This window comes from Eptatretus burgeri, chromosome 7, assembly GCF_056783735.1.
Source record: "Eptatretus burgeri isolate ZD-2024b chromosome 7, Ebu_testis_v1, whole genome shotgun sequence".
In the NCBI taxonomy this organism is placed as follows: Eukaryota; Metazoa; Chordata; class Myxini; order Myxiniformes; family Myxinidae; genus Eptatretus; species Eptatretus burgeri.
Genome location: NC_140967.1, coordinates 74,090,275 through 74,115,274, shown reverse-complemented (window position 1 = coordinate 74,115,274; position 25,000 = coordinate 74,090,275). Strand labels below are relative to the sequence as shown.

Genomic DNA, 25,000 nt, shown 5'->3' with positions numbered 1-25,000 from the left:
AGCACGAACCACTCACTCAGGATGATGGAGCACGAACCACTCATTCAGGATGATGGAACACGAACTGCTCGCTCGGAATGATGGAGCACAACCCACTCGCTCAGGATGATGGAACATGAACTGCTCGATCAGAATGATGGAGCACAAACCGCTCGCTCAGGACGATGTAACACGAACCACTCGCTCAGGATAATGGAGCACAAACCACTCGCTCGGAAAGATGGAGCACAAACCACTCGCTCGGCATGACAGAGCACGAACTGCTCTCTCAGGATGACAAAGCATGAACAACTCTCTCTTAATGATAGAACATGAACCACTCACTCGGCATGACGGAGCACAAACTGCTCGCTCGGGGTGATGGAACACGAACTGCTTGCTCGGCATGACAGAGCACAAACCGCTCTCTCAGGATGACAGAGCACGAACAACTCTCTCTCAATGATAGAACATGAACCACTCGCTTGGCATGACGGAGCACGAACTGCTCGCTCGGGGTGATGGAACACGAACTGCTTGCTCGGCATGACAGAGCACAAACCGCTCTCTCAGGATGACAGAGCACGAATAACTCTCTCTTATTGATAGAACATGAACCACTCACTCGGCATGACGGAGCACAAACTGCTCGCTCGGGGTGATGGAACACGAACTGCTTGCTCGGCATGACAGAGCACAAACCGCTCTCTCAGGATGACAGAGCACGAACAACTCTCTCTTAATGATAGAACATGAACCACTCGCTTGGCATGACGGAGCACGAACTGCTCGCTCGGGGTGATGGAACACAAACTGCTTGCTCGGCATGACAGAGCACAAACCACTCTCTCAGGATGACAGAGCACGAACAACTCTCTCTTAATGATAGAACATGAACCACTCGCTCGGCATGACAGAGCACAAACCGCTCTCTCAGGATGACAGAGCACGAACAACTCTCTCTTAATGATAGAACATGAACCACTCACTCGGCATGACAGAGCACGAACTGCTCGCTCAGGGTGATGGAACACGAACTGCTTGCTCGGCATGACAGAGCACAAACCGCTCTCTCAGGATGACAGAGCACGAACAACTCTCTCTTAATGATAGAACATGAACCACTCGCTCGGCATGACGGAGCACAAACTGCTCGCTCGGCATGACGGAACACGTACCGCTCGCTCGGGATGATTGAACACGAACCGCTCCCTCGGCATGATGGAGCACGAACCGCTCTCTCGGGATGACAGAGCACAAACAACTCTCTCTTAATGATAGAACATGAACCACTCGCTTGGCATGACGGAGCACGAACTGCTCGCTCGGGGTGATGGAACACGAACTGCTTGCTCGGCATGACAGAGCACAAACCACTCTCTCAGGATGACAGAGCACGAACAACTCTCTCTTAATGATAGAACATGAACCACTCGCTCGGCATGACAGAGCACAAACCGCTCTCTCAGGATGACAGAGCACGAACAACTCTCTCTTAATGATAGAACATGAACCACTCACTCGGCATGACAGAGCACGAACTGCTCGCTCGGGGTGATGGAACACGAACTGCTTGCTCGGCATGACAGAGCACAAACCGCTCTCTCAGGATGACAGAGCACGAACAACTCTCTCTTAATGATAGAACATGAACCACTCGCTCCGCATGACGGAGCACAAACTGCTCGCTCGGCATGACGGAACACGAACCGCTCGCTCGGGATGATTGAACACGAACCGCTCCCTCGGCATGATGGAGCATGAACCGCTCTCTCGGGATGACAGAGCACAAACAACTCTCTCTTAATGATAGAACATGAACCACTCGCTCGGCATGATGGAGCAAAAACTGCTCGCTCGGAATGACGGAACACGAACTGCTCGCTCGGAATTATGGACACGAACTGCTTGCCTGGCATGACAGAGCACGAACTGCTCTCTCGGGATGACGGAGCACAAACAACTCTCTCTGAATGATAGAACATGAACCACTTGCTTGGGATGATGGAGCACAAACACCTCACTGAGGATGAGGGAGTAACAACAACTCGCTCTGAATGATGTGGCATGGCGAAAGCGTCCACAGTCAGTGAACGATTTGCTCAGAATGATGTTGTGCATTAGAGCGATTGACTGCAGGGGCTCGTCAAGTGGCTTAAGCACTCAAGCAAGCACTCTAATTAAACGTTTATCCGTTTTTCACCAAATTTGCTTTGATTCCCTGTTGAGTGCATCACGAAACCTCCAAAAATATAGACATCTCTTGCAGACGCTATGGCTTCGTAATCCATCTGGTGGACAGGGAGTAATGGCAAGCAGTGAATGCATTAAATAATATAGCTCAAAAGAAGCTAGTTAATTTTGGCACGTTCCTAAATCTTTTGTACACTCAAAATAATTCTCCAAACAGTCGAAAAAGATAATTTTAATGCTTTGGAAATTTCACATTTTCTTGTGTGTGTATGGAGAAGGAGGGACTATAGCCTTGCTTGCCTAAAGTAAATAGGTATATAGGCTTAGTTATAACTCATTATTTCTTCAAATTATCAGATTTCACTCCAGATTGTGACATTTATTTTGTCCGGGCAATATCCAATCCTCAAAGTTGAAATAATATTTCGATGATTTCCTTTAATTAAACTGTGAGAGTCGATCATGGAAAATTGCATCATAATGCATGAAATCACTCCAAGCTCCTAATTTGAAAACGATTGCACTTACAAAAGCGAAGTACCCAGTGATTCATAGCTATGATGAGTAGACATTCCATAATATGAGTGAGGAAAGTGAAAACAAAACTTTATCATTAAGAAATTGTTGTTGCCTGTTCCAGGTCAAGGCAAGGTTGAGCAGGCCGAAAAACATGGCGGCTTGAGACAACAGCGAGGTTACCTATGATATGATTTAAGACCCCATAGACCATAACGAGCAGTGACTGAAGATGCGCCTGATGAAGGATGTAATTAAATAAGGCAGTTAGTTATCTTCAAAAGGGGTGTTTTAATTAGCCCAAACACCCAATTTTCAATCATGCACTTCCTTGGAGTTTTCTTAGTATGCATGCAAAGTTTCAGGGTGCAAGGTTTCATGGTTTTGGAGTTATGGAGGAGACACACTGACACACACAAACACACGCACACACACACTTATTAGTATGGAAGATAACATGTAATATTGTGTATAACAATAACATTGGACAAATTGAATGGTAAAATTTATATAACAAGGCACCAGGTAAGTTTGAAATCATGTCGATGCCAGCAACCTGCGTGAGCGTCATGCGTGTGATGATGGCGAGCATAATCTTCTCGCCCTTGGTTGGGTAAGGGTTCTTTCGGTGCTTGTTGAGCCATGCCTTTAACGTTGCAGTGGCGTCTTGAGCTGCAATCTTGCGCCGAGTCCCGGACATCAGCTCTACACTGCCAAACCTATGGAGGCAAGACGTCTTGCATTACTTAAACAAGAAAAAGAGCAATCAGAGATTGCAGACCCCTGCCAGGACTTGTTTTGTGTGGTGATTATGTAGTTTTGTGTGGTGATTGTGTAGTCTTGTGTGGTATTTTTTGTGTGGCATTTCTGTGCTTGTGTGTTACGCAATTAATAAGAGACATAATAGAACTACCACTTTATAACTGTTGGCAGTGATGTCCGGGTACCAAGATGTCCCGCTTTGATGCAACCCCACTTTGATTGGACGCCGGACCCTGGCCCTGACCCTTGACCTCTTTTATTATTATTTAATTTAATTTAATTTAGAATGGGATTAAAATAAATTCAATTCAAATCAAATGAAAGACCAAATAGATATAGTGCTGCATTGGAGTAATCAGAAGGAACCCGAACAAGCAAAAAGCAAAGATGAAGTTATCAGGAGGAACCTGGATAAGAATCGCATTTCAGCTGTTACTCCTCGAGCCTCAAACCCATCCAGGCACACCCAAGTGAGCTATATTTAAAAAATATAGTCAAAGAAAACAAAAATAACCCAGATCAAAAATAAATAACTCTTGCTGCTAAACCATGCATCCAATCAAGTTTAAATTCAAAACATGTATTCCCCTTCACTACTCGATCATAGTTGTAAACTTTTTTTGTTGATTGATTTAGTGGTTCCAGAGAAAACATTATTTAATATTTTTGTTCAATCCAATATGGCTGCCAAACCTTGTGACCTATCAATTATTCCTTCATAAACTTGTACACACAATCATTGTGGAACATTGGGGAGCATTTTGGTGAAGTTTCCCCTCGATCTGTCCAGCCTTTCTGGAGAAAAAGATTTTTATGGGTTTTGGGGTAAATCCAATATGGCTGGCAAACCATGTGACCTATGATGTCATATGTGAGAACTTTTTGCTGTGAGAATTCAGCAGCCAACAGGGCTTGAACTCAGGACCTTAGAATCCCAAGCCACCACCCTAACTCCTAAGCCAACACCAGGTTCTATGTAGCATTCTATATATGCAATTATGACATCATAACGAAGGTACCTGTGATGTGTTAAAAAAAAAATTACACTTATTCCCCATGAGGAGTACTTGCCATGTGCCAAGTTTCAATTTTTTTCCTTGGTGCAGTTTCAGAACTACAGAGGTCCAAAGTTTTTTGGTTTTTTTCCAACATGGCTGACACAACATGTGACATATGATGTCATAATTGTCATTACAACATTCTACATGAGTAATTTCTCCTGTGCTGCAAATTTCGTCTCAATCCGACAAGCGGTTGCGGAGAAAAACACTAAAGTTATGTGCGGACAAACAAACAAACATTCCCAAATGCAATGCCCTCTCCCTTGGCGAGGGTAGTTAGAGCCATCTTAATATTTAATTCCAAAAGTATAATTTGCAAGGGGGGGAGGGGTTGTTAAAGTCTGGAAATGTGAACAAAGAGATGCTCTCCCATACAATGCAGACTTCTGCTCCAGAATCACATCTGTCTTTCTTGGATTCTGTCTCGTTCAAAGTTTTCAGAAAAGATGTAATTCATATACCATAATGAGGCCAGAGCACAAGGTGTGTTGCCGTTACAACATACACTTTTTCCACGTCTCCTCCAACATTTCTCCTTCTGAAAAGAAATAAATTCCTAAAGTCCATTGTAATGGAGGTATCATTGGTATTTATACGTCATGGAAGTCTCAAAAATACCACTTGCAAATATGTAATATTTTGTGGTTGACTTGTGCCAATATTATGCATGGCTACCTCCCGAATCATTGAGCATAAATCTCCGAGATTTCTTTTTATAAATCACAGATTTATTGTCTCAAGGTTTTCTTGCCATGAAGGATGCATATTTTACTCCACTCTGCAGGTAAAACTGTTTGGCTTTGCTTTAACAAATGGTTGCGGGTCGATGGAACTGCTACCTTTTCCGATTCATTTTTCATGCCTCCCTCTGAGCGCACGGGAGGTTCGAAAGCAGATCCCTCCTGATCCTTAACGCGGTCCCATTGACATCCATGGATGAATTATTGATGTTAAAACAAATTCGCCCACAGCAACGAATTACCTGTCGTATTGGTTGGGGCTCAGGGAAGGATCTTGTGGGCTCAGAGTTGGCCTCCAACTCAAAGCTGTTGAACCTGCTGGCTTGTTGCACGATATCTGTGGAAGGAGGATGTAATGCACACCTTATTACAAACACCGATCTGGGCATCTTTCATGAGCATTTACACATTCAAGCTCCCTATATGGCAAGAGAAGAAAACCTCCTCACAGGATCGATGAAAGATGTTCTGATGGTGAACCAAGTTGGTCAGGATACCAGTGCCAAAGCAAGGCCAATAACTCTATACTTCTGTGTAAGATTCCAAAACCATGAGATACGTAATGTTGATAAGATTACAGGTGAACAACCTGTTTGACTTCCCTTCCAAAAATGGCTTATTCAGCGACAGTATATCTTTTATATTTATTCTTAGTCTGATTTACAATTCACATTGCTGTCAATCATCATCTTCGTTGCTGTACACATGGAATTTTAGTTGGCTCCAGTGCTGTACATGGAATCAGACAGAACACCCTTTATAATGATCCCTCCGCCACATTGATGTCTAAATAAATTGGCAATGTCCAAATATACCAATTATTGCTTGATAAAATGCATCATTCACTGGGACAGCTGCAAGGAAAAGTGATATTCTAATTTGTGATTTCCCACCGTGCTGCGTTTGTCTACCAGACGCTCTGGGAACGGACTCCACGTCGCACTCTGGTCGTAAACACTGGACCAGGCCCAGGAAGGTCCTCTCAACACTGGTCTGGCTGCGTTTTCCCTGGGAGAGGCCAAAAAACCTGTAAATTCTTCTGGCGATTCCGAGGGAGTCTCATCCTCCGTCAAGTGCAAGCAAACCTGGTGGGGAAAAAAATCTAGGTTGAAAAGAAACGTCTGCATGAGTTCAACATACTGTTTGATAGTTTTTAGACCTGCTGCTCTTCGTCGGTTAGCTCCTCCATGAGCTTTGACTCCTGTATATTAAAAAAAAAATTAACTCCTAGTGACCGCATAGATAAATGCACAACTTAATCATTTAACATTCCGAAAAGTTGGTCTTCACGTCAAATTTATCCACATTAAACAGTTGCTCAAATAAGCCCCTGAATGAATAATTCAGATTTTCAATGTTTTTTGAATGTCGTTTAACATAGTACACAATTGGCAAGGTTCAAGCAACGGCTGTGCTTGGCTGTCCAGCATGGAAACGCCATTAGTATTTTGGCTTCGGCACGGGAAGCAAGTTTTGGTTACTGACATTTATTTTTTTCACTTTTTTTTGTTTCATTCGTATTTTTAAAATATTTTTAATTTTGGGTTTTCTCCAAATGCATTTTAGATTTTAATTTTAATTTTTAAATTGCTAAATCGCAAGCTCTTCATTTTCAACTTGGTTATTATTTATTTATTAAATGTATATATATATATATATATATATATATATATATATATATATATATATATATATATATATATATATAAGTTTAACAAAAGTTGTAAAATGTCTTCATTCTTGGGTTTGCCTCTTCGTGCTCCTATTATATCTGAACCCCTGGTTCATGTTCTATCATGTTCTAGCAACCACAGGTTCAAATCCCATATACTGTGTTTGTCTCTTGTATGAGTATATACTAATATCCTTGTGATGTTTGCATGTGTTATACATACAAAGCTAATTCATGACTTTGAGATAATAGTGTAAACAAATAAAAAATATTCAGGAGGCTGTCATGTCATTACTACATTTGAATTACCCAATTTCATGTTTTCTTTTTCTGATGTTAATATACTGTATGTAGATGCATTCAAATTGAATCAATTATACACAAGTTGCTGCAACTGTGAAATCGTTCAAAGCTTTAACCCCCACGCTCATTCCAGGATAGACGCGCTCCCTCCGGGGACGTAAGAAGTATATATATATATATATATATATATATATATATATATATATATATATATATATATATATATATATATATATATATATATATTAAATGTAATAATAATCTGAAATCAATATTATACACTATTAAACGAATAATTATTCGCAATTAGTAATAAACAATGTGAATTTTGTATATTTACTATAGTGTTCTGCTGTAAGGAAGATCGTGGAAGGAAAGGAGGATTGATGTGGAAGGAATGAAAGGAGAGAATGAATGAAGGGGAAAAGGGAAGAAAGCAAATGACAGGTAGATGTGCTGTAGTGGTGTGGAGTTTGATTAAAGCCTGTGTGAAACGAATAATGGTTTCCTGGTGTGAAAGAACATTATATTTACCAATGATGGACATGCGCATGCACACCTTCAGTTATGTGAATGTTATAAAAATTGCTGCAATGCCATCAAACTGCTGTTTATCACACCATTGACTTGGACTTTAGGCTACGCCATTATGATTTTAAGGGTTGTTCGCCAAGTCATTGGCAACTGTGACATACAATCTCAATTTTAACCACATTTCATCATTGATTCATTGACCAAAATTATATGTTTAAAAAAACATATTTTTCACATAAAAATCGATATTTTCTTTCTTCAAACCATGTATTCACAGAAAAGACAAAATTAATCAAAAGCTGTATTTTGAATGAGAAAATGGTGACTTCTTGAGACAGGAGCAAAAAGAAAAAACGATAAAGAAGAAATCGAGAGATTAAGGCAAGAAGAACAGCAAGTTTATCTGTGTCAAATTTTAATGCAGTTGGAGCACAAAACAGAGAAGCTCAGCAGAGATTTGTTAATCAACAAACGGATGATGAGACAACCAAGGCAGACACAAAATCGTTTCTTGCATTAGAGATGGTGGCATTGAGCTCTGTACAGATATCTCTCTGGTGGGCCTCTAGTTTTTAAATGTCATATATATATATATATATATATATATATATATATATATATATATATACATATATACATATATATATATATATATATATATATATATATATATACATATATATATATACATATATATATATATACATATATATATATATATATATATATATATATATATATATATATATATATATATATATATATATATATATATATATATATATATATATATACACACACATACATATACATGTATTAAAACTGAAACAGCCAGAAAACACATAAAATTAATCAAGATAAGTTTCAAAAACATTTAAAGCATTAACAAATCAATTCTGCATGGCCGTTTTCTCCCAAATACACAATTAAATTTTTAAAATCGGGTACGTAATCCTGTAGGTATTGAGGAGGACATCCATCCCATCATGGTCTGGCCTCCGGACATGCCCTGGGGGTCACTTGCAAACTTTGCCTCGGGGAATCACCAACATGCTACATCTCCTCATCTCCTCACAATTGTGAATGAACTTTGCTGATAAATTGGCGAATTTGTGAAATGTTGTGTATACTTTTCTGTCCACCTCATTAAAGAAAAACACCCACCCCTTTACTGTTCCTCCTGCATAAGGGTGTGTATCATCGGTCCCTAGTATGTATGCAGCACAAGGCTGCGGGTGGCATCATTGACTGGGGGCATGGCTGTGCCACTGATGTAATGCCCCTATCACCAGTACACTGGTACTCATTTCACCAATCTTGGAAGGATGACAAGCCTGGTGTCAGCCCCACCTGGTGTTAATTAAATGGTAAAACAGTGGCTCGAACTCCTCACCCTAAGGTCCCAAGCCAGCCACCCTAATCTCTAAGCCAACACCATGCTTTTTTTCTTTCATAGGTGGTACTCAGCATATTCTGTTTTTGTTGGTGTCGAAGAACTGCATCACCTACATGCATGTCATAGGTTGAAGCATGCTGCTTGGCATCTGTATTTTGTTTGATAACCCAATCTCGGTACAGAGCATTTTCGAGTCCAGGGTTGTTAATCCGAGTTGGAAGGTGAGGGATTTTGGAGCGGGCCTCTCTTCCTAAAATAAATGTTGCTGAAGATACCCATCTGACACAAAATTTAGGAGAAATGTGAAGAGTTCCTGATGCCAATTCCTGTGATTGATGCATGCTGTGTGAAAAAGCTTTACCCAGAGTGCAGAAAAAATGTTCTACTTCCGAGTTGGCTTGAGGCCACCAATGTGTAATTATGTGATGTTCGATTTCACGAATGCTGCAAAACTGTTTGAACCCAAAACTGATAAATGGAGGTCCGTTGTCTGATGCAATTCAATGTGATGAGCCATGGGTGGAAAATGCAATTGTTCAGCCTCAAATTATGGACTTGGTACAGGTGAATGACAGAATTATTTGCTTCTGGTTATCAGGAACATTCATCGACAATTCCGAGGTGGGAAATTGACCTCACATGTCAACATTGATGACCTCCCATGAATCGATTGGCATTTTTGGCCATTTGTAACAGCTCAGGTTGAACAGGTGGACTGACACTTAGCACCCAAAGTTGGATGGCCGATGTGCACCCGAGCAGATATCCTGTATCATCCATATCAGCCAGCACTATGTTGGTCACCGTTTTGCAGTTATTATACTCCAGCCAGCCAGCTATTGAACATACCCTGAACAAGTCGAGGAGTGTTTGAACCATACGTGAATATTGTAGTGGCTGATGTGGATAGAGTGTAGTGGTAGCCATCTTGACGTAATGTGTGGTAAATGTTTCTCTCCAATAAATTGACAGAAGCCCCAGAATTGATCATCATTTTCAGAGGAATATTATCGATTTTGTCCATTATGGTGTCCATCCCTGGAATAAAAGACATAACTTTCTCCATGATCATCTTCAAAAGCTGTACACATACATCGCACCGAGTGATCTTGGAGCTTTGAGGTGTCTGAATGGATTTGCTGGCTTCTCTCCATGCAAACTTGGCTTATATGGTTTGTAACAGTAATTGCGTGATTTCTCATTTGCCAGGCAGTGGTCATCACCGTATGAGTGACCTGTGGCTCCACAGCCACAACAACATTTAGATGTGCTGAAACTTCTCGTGATGTCGCCAGATTTTGTATTGCATTGTTTCCACACACGTGGCTCATTCATCAAACAAACCCCTGAGCATCTACATCAACATCCTCCATTTTGGGGTAATTGATGGTCCTTTCTTCCATTTCAGTGGCTTGAGTCTCAGATACTTCCATAACCCGAGCTATTCATAGCATGGTGTCCATGTTCAAATCAGGTTCACAAAGGAGACGTCTGCGCAGGCATGGCAATGCAAACTTGTCTCTGATTTGATCATGTATTGCCTCATTGATGTCTTTATGCTAAAATCACACATTCTTGTGAACTGCTGAAGCCAGGTAACCACACCGCCAACATATGTCAAAGCACCATTTGCCTTTTTCCCTTGGTCCCTTCAATCCTTCTCTTTCCCCATGCATTCACATCCAACTGAATCCTCCTCCTCACCTCTGCCTCCAACTTACCATCCCCGGTCACTGTTCCCCCTAGATATTCAAACCTATTTCCGTGTCTGATCTCCTTCCCCTCGAACCTGATCTTCATTTCCTTTCTCCACTGCCCGACCCATATCACGTCTCAATCTTCTCCATACTTATCTTCAGCCCAGGCTTCACAAATGTCTCCTTTCACTCCCCCAGTACTGCCTGCATCTCTCACCTACTTTCCACCACAACTAACAGATCGTCCACATACAACATCCTCCCCAGCATACCCTTCAAGTTTACCTTCTTGCTTACCAGCTCCATCACCATGATAAACATGTCTGGGCTGAGAGAGCTTCCCCACCTCAAACTTATGTTCATATTGAACTCCTCAGACATCCCAGCACCAACCAAAACTCTTCCCTTCGTTCCCTTGTACATTCCTTCCACCAACCTAAATTCTGCTTCCGACACTCCCATCGAACTCAGTGTCATCATCACCATCTCTCCTGGGACAGTGTCATAGAGCTTCTCCAGGTCCACAAATCCCAATGCCATTTCACCTTGCACCTCCAACATCTTCTCCACCAGCTGTCTCAGCATGAACATCCCATCTGTCATCCCCCTACCCTTTCTAAACCCACGTTGCTCTTCTCTAATCTCAATCTCCCTATTCTTTCTTATTCTCCCATCCAGAATCCTCTCCAGCACCTTCATGACGTCGCTTCAGAGCGTAATTCCCCTGTACTTCCCCGGATCTTGAACATAACCCTTCCCCTTCTATATCGGCACAATTAACCTTGTCCTCCAATCCTCCAGAATTGAACCCTCTCTCATACATATATTCAACAGCCTCTTTGTCCAACTCACTGACTCCTCCCACTGCAATTATCATCTCTGCACACACCTCATTAATTCCTGGTGCTCTTCCCTTCTTCATCCTCTTCAGTGCTAATCTCCACCAACTGCACTTTCCTGCGACATAACATGGTAGCTGCAGCTCACCGTTGCTTCCTCCCCAGTTTAACAACTCCTTTAAATATCCTTCCCACACCTTCAATACTGACCCCCCCCCCCACCCTGTCACACCCTTAATCACTGCCCCACCTCCTTCATGTCCTTACTATCCTCATCCCTGTCACGAGCCAATTTATGGATCATCTTCCCTCCATCCTCTTCCAACTTGTTGTACACCTCTTCCATATAATTCCTTGCCTTATGCATTGCTCTCCTTGCTGTTTTCTTCTTTTGCCCATACAGGTGCATCACTCTTGCATGCACTTTCCTCCTTCGATCCTCGCTCTTCTCTATCCTCTTCCAAACCTCCTTATTTTCACGAACTTCCTTCTCTGCTTCCTCCATCCACCATACCTGTTTTATATCCCTCGACTATACATCCTTTCCTGACATCCTTCCACACAAAACTTCTGCAATTCCCCAAAACACATCCCAGTACTTCTTCCACTCCTGCAAACCTTCCGCTTCTTCACTAAAGTTGCTCATTCCGAGCCCGCAACCTCTTTTTGCACTCTATGAAGAGGTTTCATCAACACTTCCCCCACCTAATAATAATCTTCTGCCCTGAACTCTTAACCTCCCTCCTTTTTTCCATCCATACTACAAACACCACAGGCTTGTGCTGGGTAGTAACATGCTCTCCCCCTACTGCCTTACAATCATTAACCCTCCACAACTGTCGCTTCCTTACCACCAACAAATGTAGTTATGCTCTATGCTGTCCACTCCTATACGTGATCTTGTGGCTTTCGCACTTTTGAAAGAATGAACCAGTTATGGGTATCCCATTCCTCACCACCAGCTACACCAGCTCTTGACCCTCTCTGTTCCTTGTTCCCTAACCAAATTTACCAACACATTCCTCTTCACTCGGCTCCGCAACTCCCACATGCACATTAAAGTTTCTCGCAATGCACAACATCACCTCCAGCTCAACCATTACTATCATCATCTCTAGTGCGTCCCTGAATTCCTGCTTCTCCACCCCAGTCCTTCCCATTTGTGGTCCACATACTGACATAATACACACCATTTGCCTATGTATAACTAAGCATGCTAAAACCATCCACCTCTCCCATCTTTCCACGCTTGCTGATCTCTTCCGATACTATTATTGCCATGCCACTACTCCTTCCATCCCCACCCGTATGAAACAGCTTGCATACTCCTACCCTCCTACCAACCGACTCACCTTGTCTACTTTTCATCTGGTGTCCAACAAACACAACACTTCCAACCTCATTCTCTGCATCATCGCCACCACCTTGACCCCCCCCCCCCCACTATCCATTGATCCCTCATTCAAGCGACCGAGCCAGACCTCGCTTCTAAACTGCTGCCCACCTGGCAGAGCTTGTATCATCTTGATCAGTTTGGGGTTCTCTGGTGATCAATCAGCAGCACTGCCTTTGCTGACCAATCATAGGATATATATATATATATATATATATATATATATATATATATATATATATATATATATATATCTTCTTCTTCTTTCGGCTGCTCCCGTTAGGGAGCATCATCATCATCCGTATGATCCGCATAGTGATTTGGCACATGTTTTACGCCGGATGCCCTTCCTGACAACCCTGGTTGCCTCTTACGACATAGGGATATGCTACACCTATTTTAACCGGGATATAAACCGGCCCAGTATACTGGTACTCATTTCGCCGACCTCGGAAGGATGACAGGCTGAGTCAACCCCCTGGTGTATTAATTCAGTGGCCCAACGGGGCTTGAACTCAGGACCTTTTGGATCCCAAGCCACTGCCCTAACCACTGCGCCAACACCAGGTATATATATATATATATATATATATATATATATATATATATATATATATATATATATATATATATATATATATATATATATATATATATATATATATATATATATATATATATATATATATATATATATATATATATATCTTCTTCTTTGGGCTGCTCCCTTTAGGGGTCGCCACAGCGGATCATCCAAATGATCCGCATAGTGATTTGGCACGTTTTACGCCGGATGCCCTTCCTGATGCAACCCTGGTCGCCTCTTACAACACAGGGATACTATATATATATATATATATATATATATATATATATATATATATATATATATATATATATATTGTTCTGGAAATGGCCCTTAATGGGACTACGAAGGATAGGATTAGCTCAGATCCCCTATTAAATTCATGTATAGATAGGTTGTTTGGTAAAAGGGACGATATGTGTGTGTCGGGAGGTGTAACAGACTGTTTTATGTTCATATGGTGGTGGAACGAGAGAAACGAGAGATGATTCTTCTTCCTCTCCTGTACGAACGGGAGGAGAGTGGCCTTGAGCGAGAGGTGTGGCCTGGACAGGAAGTGACGCGGGGGCGGGGCCTTTGGTCACCGAGTCACCTGGACAGGAAGTGACGCGAGGAGCAGGGTCTTTGGTCACTGAGTCGCCTGGACAGGAAGTGACGCGAGGGGCGGGGTCTTTGGTCACTGAGTCGCCTGGACAGGAAGTGACGCGAGGGGCGGGGTCTTTGGTCACTGAGTCGCCTGGACAGGAAGTGACGCGAGGGGCGGGGTCTTTGGTCACTGAGTCGCCTGGAGAGGGGGTTGGTAAAAAGAAAACGAGAGAAAAAGGAGTTCTCAGTTGGAAAAGAGAGCCGAACGGAAGGAAAGAAGGGAAGCATCAAGTCAGTTTTGGCGGTTTTGAAGACTGCAGGCGGTTGAGAGGAGTGCTCGTGTCTCGAAGCGAGCAAACAAAGGAGTGCTGTGTGTGAGGGACGGCTGGGTTCTCATGGCGTGCTCGGAGTCGCTTCAAGGCGAGCGAACGAAGGAGACACCGTGTTGGATCTGCCGGGAGAGACGCTGAACCGACCTGCACGTCGGTGATTCGACCGAGAGAGGCACTGAGAGGACGAAGCGGGAATCGGGCTTCGAGGCGGGAAGGCCGGAGAGGAGACGCCGGACCTTCGGATGGTCCTTACTCACCAACGGCGCGTCATGTTTGCCGATCCGGCTGTGGAACTCGGACCTCGAATTGGGCCTTGTATGGAGAACAGGCCAGGCTGGGATTTGTGTGCTGGACCGTGAGAGAGATCATCTGAGTCTCGTCTTCGACCCTACGCGAGGTCAGAGCGCGCGGAACGTGCGCACGCGGAGACTAAAGGAGGAAGAATACCGCGCCGCCATCTTGCCGCGCAGTGCCACAATGGTTGCAGGGAATCCCCAACGGAGCACCAAGGCCAAACACCAGTCTTGGTGAGGTTGAAATCAACTTTAATAACACACACGATACAACGTGCCCGGCTAGGCCAAACCTTCCACGATACAGCGCCCCTGCACGGTAACCCCGTGCACCACGCTCGCACGACGGATTAAACCACATACTCTACTGGCGTAACCACTTTTTTTTTCTTTTTTTTTACTGGGTCATTTATCTACTATCATTCTTGGTGTTATAAATGAAGAAAGTAGATGACAGTTCATGGCTTAAAATACTGAGGCAGAATACACAAAGTTAAACAAGGATAACGCTCACTTAACCTGGAAGAGGTCACATAAATCATGTACCAGTCAGTCAGATATACTGAGACCATCACCGGGTAGACTGCCCTCCGGTTTCGGGGATTATTCTGCCCCATGACAGTTTCTGCAAGCATTGTGACCACAATATGACTCTAAGCATCCAAAATAAAATCCTTGAAGTGTTTGGGCTGGTTACGTACACGGTTGGAGCGTCTTGGTGTCCAGACGGTTGGGGACACCGTTGGATGTTCCTCACAGGTGTCGCCGATGGCTTTGGAGTAACCAGGACTACAGGTGTCAAGCCTCAGGGATGCATCAAAACCTCGATCTGGTACCTGGCTACTAGGGATTGGGAAGGATTCAGCACTGTCGGCAGGTGAAGACTGCTCATAGGGGATGAATGGGGGGTCTGGTGGTTTTGTTGCTGGTTGGAGGCATACGTCCTCGGTTTGTTGTGCAACACCATATCCCCGATTACGAGGGAGTGGGAGCGTATCCTTCCAGTAGTCTAGGACTTTGTAGCATTCAGACTTTTTCACCCGATAAGCTGCACTCCTCAATTGGGACCTCACAAATTTACGTATGTTGCACCAGGGTCCATCGGTGGCAGAGACGAGGTATCGGTTTCTTGCGCATGACTTGTTACGATCAGAGTACAAATAGATCAAATCACCAACTTCCACTGACACATTGGGCTTGACGGACCCCATGGGTGCCTTCTACTTCTCACTATGGGGGTGGTTATATTAATGGAACGAAGATGGTGTTGGGCTTGTATCATTTGTAAGTCCGAGAAAGGGATTTGTTGATTGGTGAACTGATCCCGCTGGCACCACATCTCTCGGGCCGAGAGTCCCCATGCATGAACTCGTGAGTTCATACTGGCGGTGGCCAGTGTGAGGGTTCGTGGAGTTACTGGTCCTCCCATCGGCTCCTGTGGTAGAAGTTCTTCACATTCACGAACTGCTTTCTCGGCGATGGGATTCTTGTTGAGATTTTTAATGTGACCAATCTCGATGCACATCCGGTGATGTTTAAGAAGCTCATCGTGGACCAGGCGTGTGAAGCCGGGAGCCGGATCGGAGCGGATGACAGCAAGTGGTCCATCCAATGGCCAGAGCTCTATGCATAAGCGGATCAAGTTGTCACGGAGAGTGATGTGTTGTTCATTCTCCACAATGCAGGATGTCGTGCAGGAAGTGGAACATTCTCGCAATATAAGAACGAGCTGGTGATTGCGTTTGATGATATCTGCTGCGAAGGATACACCAACAGCACCAGCGGGTTCTTCAGTGGACTGCTTGGTAATGGTATGAGGAATGTTGCACAATGCAGCACACTGGTGACACCTCAAGGTTACCTGATCGATCGCTCTGTCCAAGTCAAGAGCATAAAAATAGCGGTGAATCACAGAACTGAGTTGATGACAACTCGGGTGATCCAGTTGAATGTGTAATGCTGTTAGTAAGCCATTGACTACCTGACGTGGGACAATAATGCACTCACATGCCGAGGACAAGGGCTTGTCCCGACGGACTACAACTCGGCCATCTTTGGAAAGTGACGCAACCTGGAGGTAACGTTTGACATCCTTGATGTTGGTTGTTTTCTTCGATGGGCGGGTGCCCTGAATCAGGTGGGCATGAGTCCGCCTTCAGTCTGCGCACTCTGCCTGAACTGCTATCCAGGCAGTTCTGTTGGCGAAGGGCAGTTTAGTTCGGCCGGAAATAATGTCTTGGGCTGACACCTGCAGGACTACGGCCTCCTCCTCGCGTCTTATGAATGCACAAATTTGACAGGAGGTGGCCGTACAGTCTGGTGCATTGCGGCTGGCAAAATCAGATGGGGCATTGGCGGATCCTACGAGGTGCCGTATGGTCGCTTGATAACGGCTGACAGTGGACAGGAATGTGGATAGACGAGGGCTCGCTGAAAACTCACCACGACAGAGCTTCTCATATGCTTGTACGCATGGCTTGCTATCAGTGAGGATGGATGCATGATGTTTAGAAAGGATAATGAAGGGACTGAAGTGTTTTACTGATACAGCAATGGAAAGGGCCTCCACTCCACATGACAACCAGGTAGTTTGGCGTCCGCGTAACTTTGCGCTAAAAAAACCCGCAAGGTGAGGTCTTCCATTGCGCGTGATGTACAGAGTTGATCCAATGCTGTGTTTTTTGACAGAACCATCCGTCACGATCCATAGCTGATCACTTGGACAAGGAAGAGTAATTGTACGAGCTGACGAAAGAGCAGCTTGGGCTCTGTGGAAGGCAGAATGTAACTCATCAGTCCACACAACTCTGTCCAGTGATTGGCATCCAGCCACATCATCCAAGGGGGATAAGAGAGCGGAGCAGTTGGGGATAACACGAGCGAGAACCTTATATGCCCCGATAAAGGATCTCATTCCCCTGACCTTCTCAGGAGCCTAACAAGTAGAGAGTGTAGCCACACGTTGTGGGCTGGCCTGGATAGTACCACCAGACCAGATCCATCCTAAGATGGTGGTGCTCTTTGGACATACAACTGTCTTCGTAGCAGAGAGGCGAAGTCGACATTTACGCAGAGCCTGCAACACCATTCTCCAGTTCTGGAGAAGTTCGTCCAATGTGTCACCACCGCAATAGAGGTCATCAGCGAGTTTGGCGACGGTCCCCTTCTCAAGGAGATCACCAAGGACGCGACACATGAGTTCTTCGAGTGCCGTCTCTGATCCAGGCATACCCATAGCGGATCTGGTATACACACGTATTCCCCGGAAGGGTGTGGCTACACCGCAGTACTTTATGGACTGGCGAGATAATGGGATTTGGCAGAAGGCACTCGTAAGGTCAGTAGTAATTAGATACTTCCACTGAGCAATTTTGTGGAGGAGGGAATCTACGTTTGGCATAAGAGAGGGTTGGGGATTGCTGTGTCGGCCCACATCAGCAAAGGCTGTGACTAAGCGGAACCCGCCACTGGGCTTCTTGATCAAGAATGAAGGATTCAGGTATTCCACAGGAATCCCCATGTCCTCAGGGTGAGCAAAGACTCCAAGCTTTTCTAGTTCATCAAATTTCTGTTGTAGTTCACGCAGTTTATCTTGTGCATACTGTGGTAGACGGCCTTTGAGTTGTGGAGGCTGAACAGGGCCCATGTTAACAACAGCCTCAAAGGGGCCTGCAGCACCATTGTAGCCTTGGAACACTGGGTCAAACACTTCATCATACTCTTCAAGAAGGGCACAAAACTTTGATCGTGTGTCAGGAGCGAACATGTTGTCAGGGTCGAGGGTGACAGTTAAAGAGTGTCCTGAGAGTGAAGTGAGTGTGCGTTTTAATTTGGGGGGGGCTGGTCTCGGTATAGTCATCTGGGTATTCTTCGGGTATGTACACAGGGTGGATTTGGCAAAATTGCTCATGTTGTTTGAGAACTCGTGGTTCGTTAGTTAAATTGGGGATCCAAACCTTCCCGCTGATGCTACGGATGACACTTGGTGGGGGCCAGTACTCAATGGGTCGCAGCGACCTCACACTGGGGCATCCGTGTGAAGTTCGAGTGCGAACGCTGAGTCGATACTCGACATGTCACATGGAAGGACCATTTCGATAAACTCACCGGGCCACAGAGTAGTTGTGTGAGGTGGGGCACGTACGACATGAGCTCGACGTACTGCATGACGATTAAGGCTCCCTTCCTGAGAACCATAAACGTACGCGGTGCCATCACCCAGGATAACTTGATGCTTCGCAGGGCGGATTGAGATGTCATTAGACTCCATGAAAGGTGTTCCTGCTTGTACTTCTATGTCAAGATTTTCGACAACCAGGCCCTCAAACTGAAATTCCCTTCCGTCGCGAGTCAGTGTCAGTCTGGTCTCACCAACCACTTGAAGAGGGGAAGACCCATCAGCCTGACGAGCGGACTGTGCACTCTTCTGAATCTTTGCTCCAAACCTCCTTACAGTTGTCTCACGAATCAGGTTACCCGTGGCCCCACTGTCGATGGTAACTCTGGTTGTGTGGTGGCCGTGGAAGCTGTCTCGATATGGAGACTGGCGAGTCTGGACACGCGAGATAGTGGACGGTTCTGTATAGTCTATGTTATTAACTACCTTGTCCATATGGGCATATGTTATGTCTCCAGACTCGTCGTCTGACTCTTCAGTTATGTCAGCCACATGGCATGCTCTGGCGATGTACCGACTATCTCGTTCGGGGAGGAAAGGACACTCACTGAGGAAATGACTGTAATCAGTGCAGCGTACTTGTTTGCAGAGGGGACAGGACTTCGTAAGGTTGTTGGAACGAGTCCCCAAAAAGACTTGACAAGGTTTTGACGATGATGGGAACGATGCCGGGCGGTTGACCTGTGGTCGAGAGGTTGAAGTGCGCAAGGACGTTGTTTCTTCAGCAGCATGGAGCTCATCTAATAGTGAGTCAAGTGCCTGGGATATCTCCGGTTTGATGGAGGCTAAAGTGCGGGACATGAGTTCAGTTCCATAGCGTTGTTTGACGAGTCCGGGGAGTCCACTGTGGACAAGGCGAAGCCATGTGAGCACAATAAAGTTCTCCAACGAGGGAGATAATTCCTCATCTTCCGTGATCGCCTGGTTATGGTGGAAGATGCTACCATCTTGTTGAAGCAAGTTATCCTCCACAAACGCCATCAGGCGTTGGTATGTCTTCATGGCGCTCTTCGGGGTTATGGCGTATCGCTGCAAAGTCAATGAAGTGTGCGCCTGTCGACTGGAATCCAAAATGCTGTCGAATCGATTGCCATATGTTGACTACAGAGGTGGAGTTTCGGACTATGGTGTTGCGGGATATCACAGGGCAGTAGTTTGCAATCTGACTCAGCATAAGTTCCAGTACGGTTACTTTCTTTTGGGCAGTGTGACGCTGCACAACGGGGACATCCTCACCATCATCCACAAGTCCACGAAGAGGGAACGCTCTGCTCTTCTTCTCCCAGGTGACGCCCTCAGTGAGGAAAGGAGCAAAGTTGGGATCAAGTGATAAAATATAAAGAAAATTGTGTGTCTAATATTCGAATGAGTTCACCGTTTCACTCTTGCTAAGTGACCACTGCTTTGGTGCGTGGTGTGTGGTAGCCATTTTGACGATGGGCATGTTGTACAGACGATGGTTATGACACAGCTACAGAGTGAGCTGGTTGGCCGCTCACCTTCTTGTGAGGTGCGATTGGGGTTCGAAGATGGCTCTCGTAACAGTGACGTTCTGCCGATCGCTGTCTCCGGGGTGAAGAATGCGTGGAATCGTATCCCGATGCTGCCACCACGCCACCAATGGTTAAAGGGAATCCCCAACGGAGCACCAAGGCCAAACACCAGTCTTGGTGAGGTTGAAATCAACTTTAATAACACACACGATACAATGTGCCCGGCTCGGCCAAACCTTCCACGATACAGCACCCCTGCACTGTAATCCCGTGCACCACGCTCTCACGATGGATTAGACCACGTACTGGACTGGCACAGCACGTTCGAGCAGGAGTTTGAACCTGTGGACACCACCGCTTGTTACGAGCGATATTCGTGCTTTTGGACACGGTCCACTCGTCCATGAGCCATCACCAAGTACTCTGTGTGCATGCATGCTGTTTGTCTGTCAGTCTGTTTTGTTTGAACGTGTTGTATAAGGCATATTTCGTAGAATCCCCTCAACCTTTAGACCGTGGTTCCCGAGGTAAGAACAGGTAGATATTTTAACCATTGTAGTGTTTATTGCTTGTGTTGTGAACTCTGATGTTCCCCAATAAATCTGGTTAATTCGTATGCAGTTGCGGCTATGGATTAATGTGTGTCGCGTTGAGGAACGATCCGTTCGATTGGCATATAGGGCCAAAAATGGTTACAGGCTGGTAGACTCCGCTCGGTCACTGACAAAGCCAGTCTGTAACTAGGGGTTCTATCTCCCCAACTGGTAAGGTACAGGATTACGTTGGTGTTGCGATTGAAGACGCGTGACTCGAGCCCTGTGCCGAGCCGCCGGCGTTATAGACTCCCGGAGACGGTGGTGGCGGGGCTGGCACCAAGGATCGGGTCAGATTCCCGCCACCGCTGAATCCTTAACAACTGTCGTCAGGAGTGCAATATTTGGACTTCCGGTAAATTTCGCACCCCGGACATTGAGTACAAAAAAACTGTCAAAATTTGATTTGATTTGATGCTTGAGCGGATCGGGGGAAAAATTTGCAAATTATAAAGAAAATGGAGTCTCAAAATGGCGGCACGGCTCCATCTCGGCGCGACACCAAGCGAGAGAGGGCTAATTATAGCGCAATGAGCCGCAAGGCACAAAGGAAACGCTCCCGCCCACCGGTTCAGGCCACCTGGACACGGTATATGCAGGGCAGACGAATGAGGACGCCAACGCATACATTCATGAGCTTCACGGACGATTGTCGGATGCCTTGGACCAGTGGAGGTGTGCTGATGACTATATTGAGGAATTGCAGATTGAATTGGACGAGGCACAGCGGCGCGCAGACGAGGTTCAGGAGGATTGTGTGCATGGGGAGTCACAACAATTGGCCGATGCACAGGAACGAATTCGGGAACTGTTAGAGGACTTAGCCAACGCAGACTGGGTTCATGAGGATTATGTGCACACGGAAGCACAACGATTGGCTGATGCACAGGAACAAATTGAGGAGCTGGAAGAGGACTTAGCCAGCACAGTCGAGGGACTACATGGAGAAATGACGAAAGTAGAATGGCTGCGTGGGTTTTTGCTACAAAAGGCGAGCGAACAGAATAAAAGAAAAGAGGAGGAGCAAATTAGTATCTGCCGGGATAGGAAGAACTTGGAGGAAGAATGGAAAAAAAAAGCTTGAAAAGGAAAAAGGTGAACACCATTTGGAATTGAAACTCCTGAAGGAAGAGGTAAGATCAGGCAATCAGATAAGAGAAAGCCAAGAACAGAAGATAAAAAGAGGAGAGAAATCTCTGGAGCAAAGGAAGGAAGAATTGTTGGAAAAGTCAGGACAGTTCAAAGAACTACAGGGAGAAATGGGGAAAGTAGAGGGGAGTACCCATAAGTTGGAACAAGAGAAGAGCAAACTGAACAAAAGAATAGAGGAGGAGCAAATTAGTAACTCCCAGGATAGGAAGAACTTGGAAGAAGAATGGAAAACAAAGCTGGAAAATGGAAAACGGGAACACGATTTGGAATTGAGACAACTGAGGGAAGAGGTAAGAACAGGCAATCAGGAAAGAGAAAGCCGAGAACAGGAGATAAAAAGAGGAGAGAAAAATCTGGAGAAAAGGAAGGAAGAATTGTTGGAAAAGTCCGAATAGCTTCGGGAATTAAAGTCCAGGAGAAATGAACTAGAAATTAGCAAGGGACACGGTAAGAGAATGGACGAATGGAGAAAGCAAGAATGCAAAAGAGGTGTGGAGATGAGAAAGGAATTAGAAAAAAGTGCTTCTGAGTTACTGAAACACCAAAACAAAGAGACGGGATTACAAAACGAGCTGAGGATGTTAAGAGAGGAAAGAAAGACTACGGAGAATGAAACGTTAAGGAACCACACTGTGCAGATCGAACAGTTCGAAGCCAATGCAAGGTTGGAATGTGAGGAGGTGAGAGAGGAATTGGAAAAAAAAAAGCTTCTGAGTTACGGAAACACCAAAGCAGAGAGAGGGAACTAAAAAACGAACTGAGGATGTTAAGAGAGGAAAGAAAGAGAACAGAGAATGAAACGTTAAGGAACCACACTGTGCAGGTCGAACAGCTGGACGCCAAAGCAAGACTAAAGAATGAGATGCAAGAAAGGATAGTGAAAGAACAACGAATGAAACAGGAAAGGGAAATCAGCCAATTGAAGGAAACAACGAGATTGGAGAATGAAGAAGAAGAGAGACAGTGGGATGAGAAACAAAAAAGAAGGACAAGAACGACTAAAGGAGAAAGCAAGGTTGAAGTACACGGAGATAGTGAAAGAACGACGAATGAAACAGGAAAAGGAGATCGGCCAATTGAAGGAAGGAAACTATGACATTGGAGACTGAAGAGCATGAGAGACAGTGGAAGAGGAAACAAAAAGAGGGACAAGAACAACTAAAAGAAAGCAAGGTTGAAGTACGCGGAGATAGTGAAAGAACGACGAATGAAACAGGAAAAAGAAATCAGCCAATTGAAAGAAACGTGAGATTGGAGAATGAAGAACATGAGGGACAGTGGGGTAGAAAACAAAAACAATATGAGTTTGAAATTAACCAACTCAAGGAGAGAGCAAAAATTGGAGTCCACGGAGATGGAAAAACTCCGGAAAGATAACGAACAGCTAAGGGGGCTCAGAGAGGAAGAACGACTCAAACGGAAAAGAAAACGGAGCCAGGAAGAAGAACAGCGCCATAATATGGGATGTGTGACATCACCACAGGGAGTAATGTTGGTGGTGCGGAACTGGATTGACACCACACTTAGAGCAAACCCCTGGTGATTGATTGAGACATTAAGGGAGCATGCGGGGTTGTTGACGAGTGAGATACATTTTGAGCAAGGTCCAGCATGTGGAGCTGACAGCCCCAGAGGAGTGTGGCGAATCAATGATGAGCAACCTGCTGGAGAGAAGCGACCGGACAGAGGTGACTCTGGAACGAATATATATATATATATATATATATATATATATATATATATATATATATATATATATATATATATATATATATATATATATATATATATATATATATATATATATATATATATATATATATACCTGGTGTTGGCGCAGTGGTTAGGGCAGCGGCTTTGGATCCAAAAGGTCCTGAGTTCAAGCCCTGTTGGGCCACTGAATTAATACACCAGGGGGTTGACTCAGCCTGTTATCCTTCCGAGGTCGGTGAAATGAGTACCAGTATACTGGGTCGGTGTATACCCCGGTTAAAATAGGTGTACCATATCCCTGTGTCGTAAGAGGCGACCAGGGTTGCGTCAGGAAGGGCATCCGGCGTAAAACATGTGCCAAATCACTGTGCGGATCATACGGATGATCCGCTGTGGCGACCCCTTACGGGAGCAGCCGAAAGAAGAAGAAGATATATATATATGTATATATATATATATATATATATATATATATATATATATATATATGTATATATATATATATATATATATATATATATATATATATATATGTTTATGTGTATATATATTTATATTTATGTATATGTTTACGTGTCCATATTATATTTATATTTATTTCTTTTAAATATATATATATATATATATTGTTACGAATTTGGGAATTTGATTGCACACAACATACAGGTTCCTTTAGTCAGCTATGTCGATAAGTGCTTGTTCCCTAGATTGCTCACCTTTCATTGTTTAAATGTCCAGAAATCGATTAGATGTGCTGCGGATAGATTTAATAGTTAGGGAACGAACAATGGAGACATCCCTCCCCCTCTTCTGCGAAGAGGAAGAAGAACCCTGCCGTCCCGTGACTCACGATGTCAACAACTCCCTCCCACCCGTGGTTGAGCGGGGGGATGGATCACGAGGGCATGAGTCACGCCTGGCATGGGGGAGGGGGCGGAGAAGGATAAGGACGAGATCCTTTCTTGTCGAAGTGGATTAGTAAGCTTTTTGC

The 25,000-nt window shown here is 44.5% G+C and overlaps 1 protein-coding gene across 2 annotated transcripts in view; it reads right to left on the bottom strand.

The window, feature by feature from the left end:
* The window catches only part of LOC147023547 (uncharacterized), a 46,981-nt gene that overhangs the window by 16,189 nt on the left and 5,792 nt on the right, over positions 1-25,000 (bottom strand). For both annotated transcript variants that reach the window (XM_085889044.1, XM_085889045.1), the window contains exons 2-4: positions 6,145-6,336; positions 5,494-5,588; positions 3,245-3,407 (exon numbers count right to left, since the gene is read on the bottom strand). In XM_085889044.1, coding sequence (XP_085745170.1) covers positions 3,245-3,407; positions 5,494-5,588; positions 6,145-6,336 — 450 coding nt within the window. The remainder of the gene's footprint in view (positions 1-3,244; positions 3,408-5,493; positions 5,589-6,144; positions 6,337-25,000) is intronic.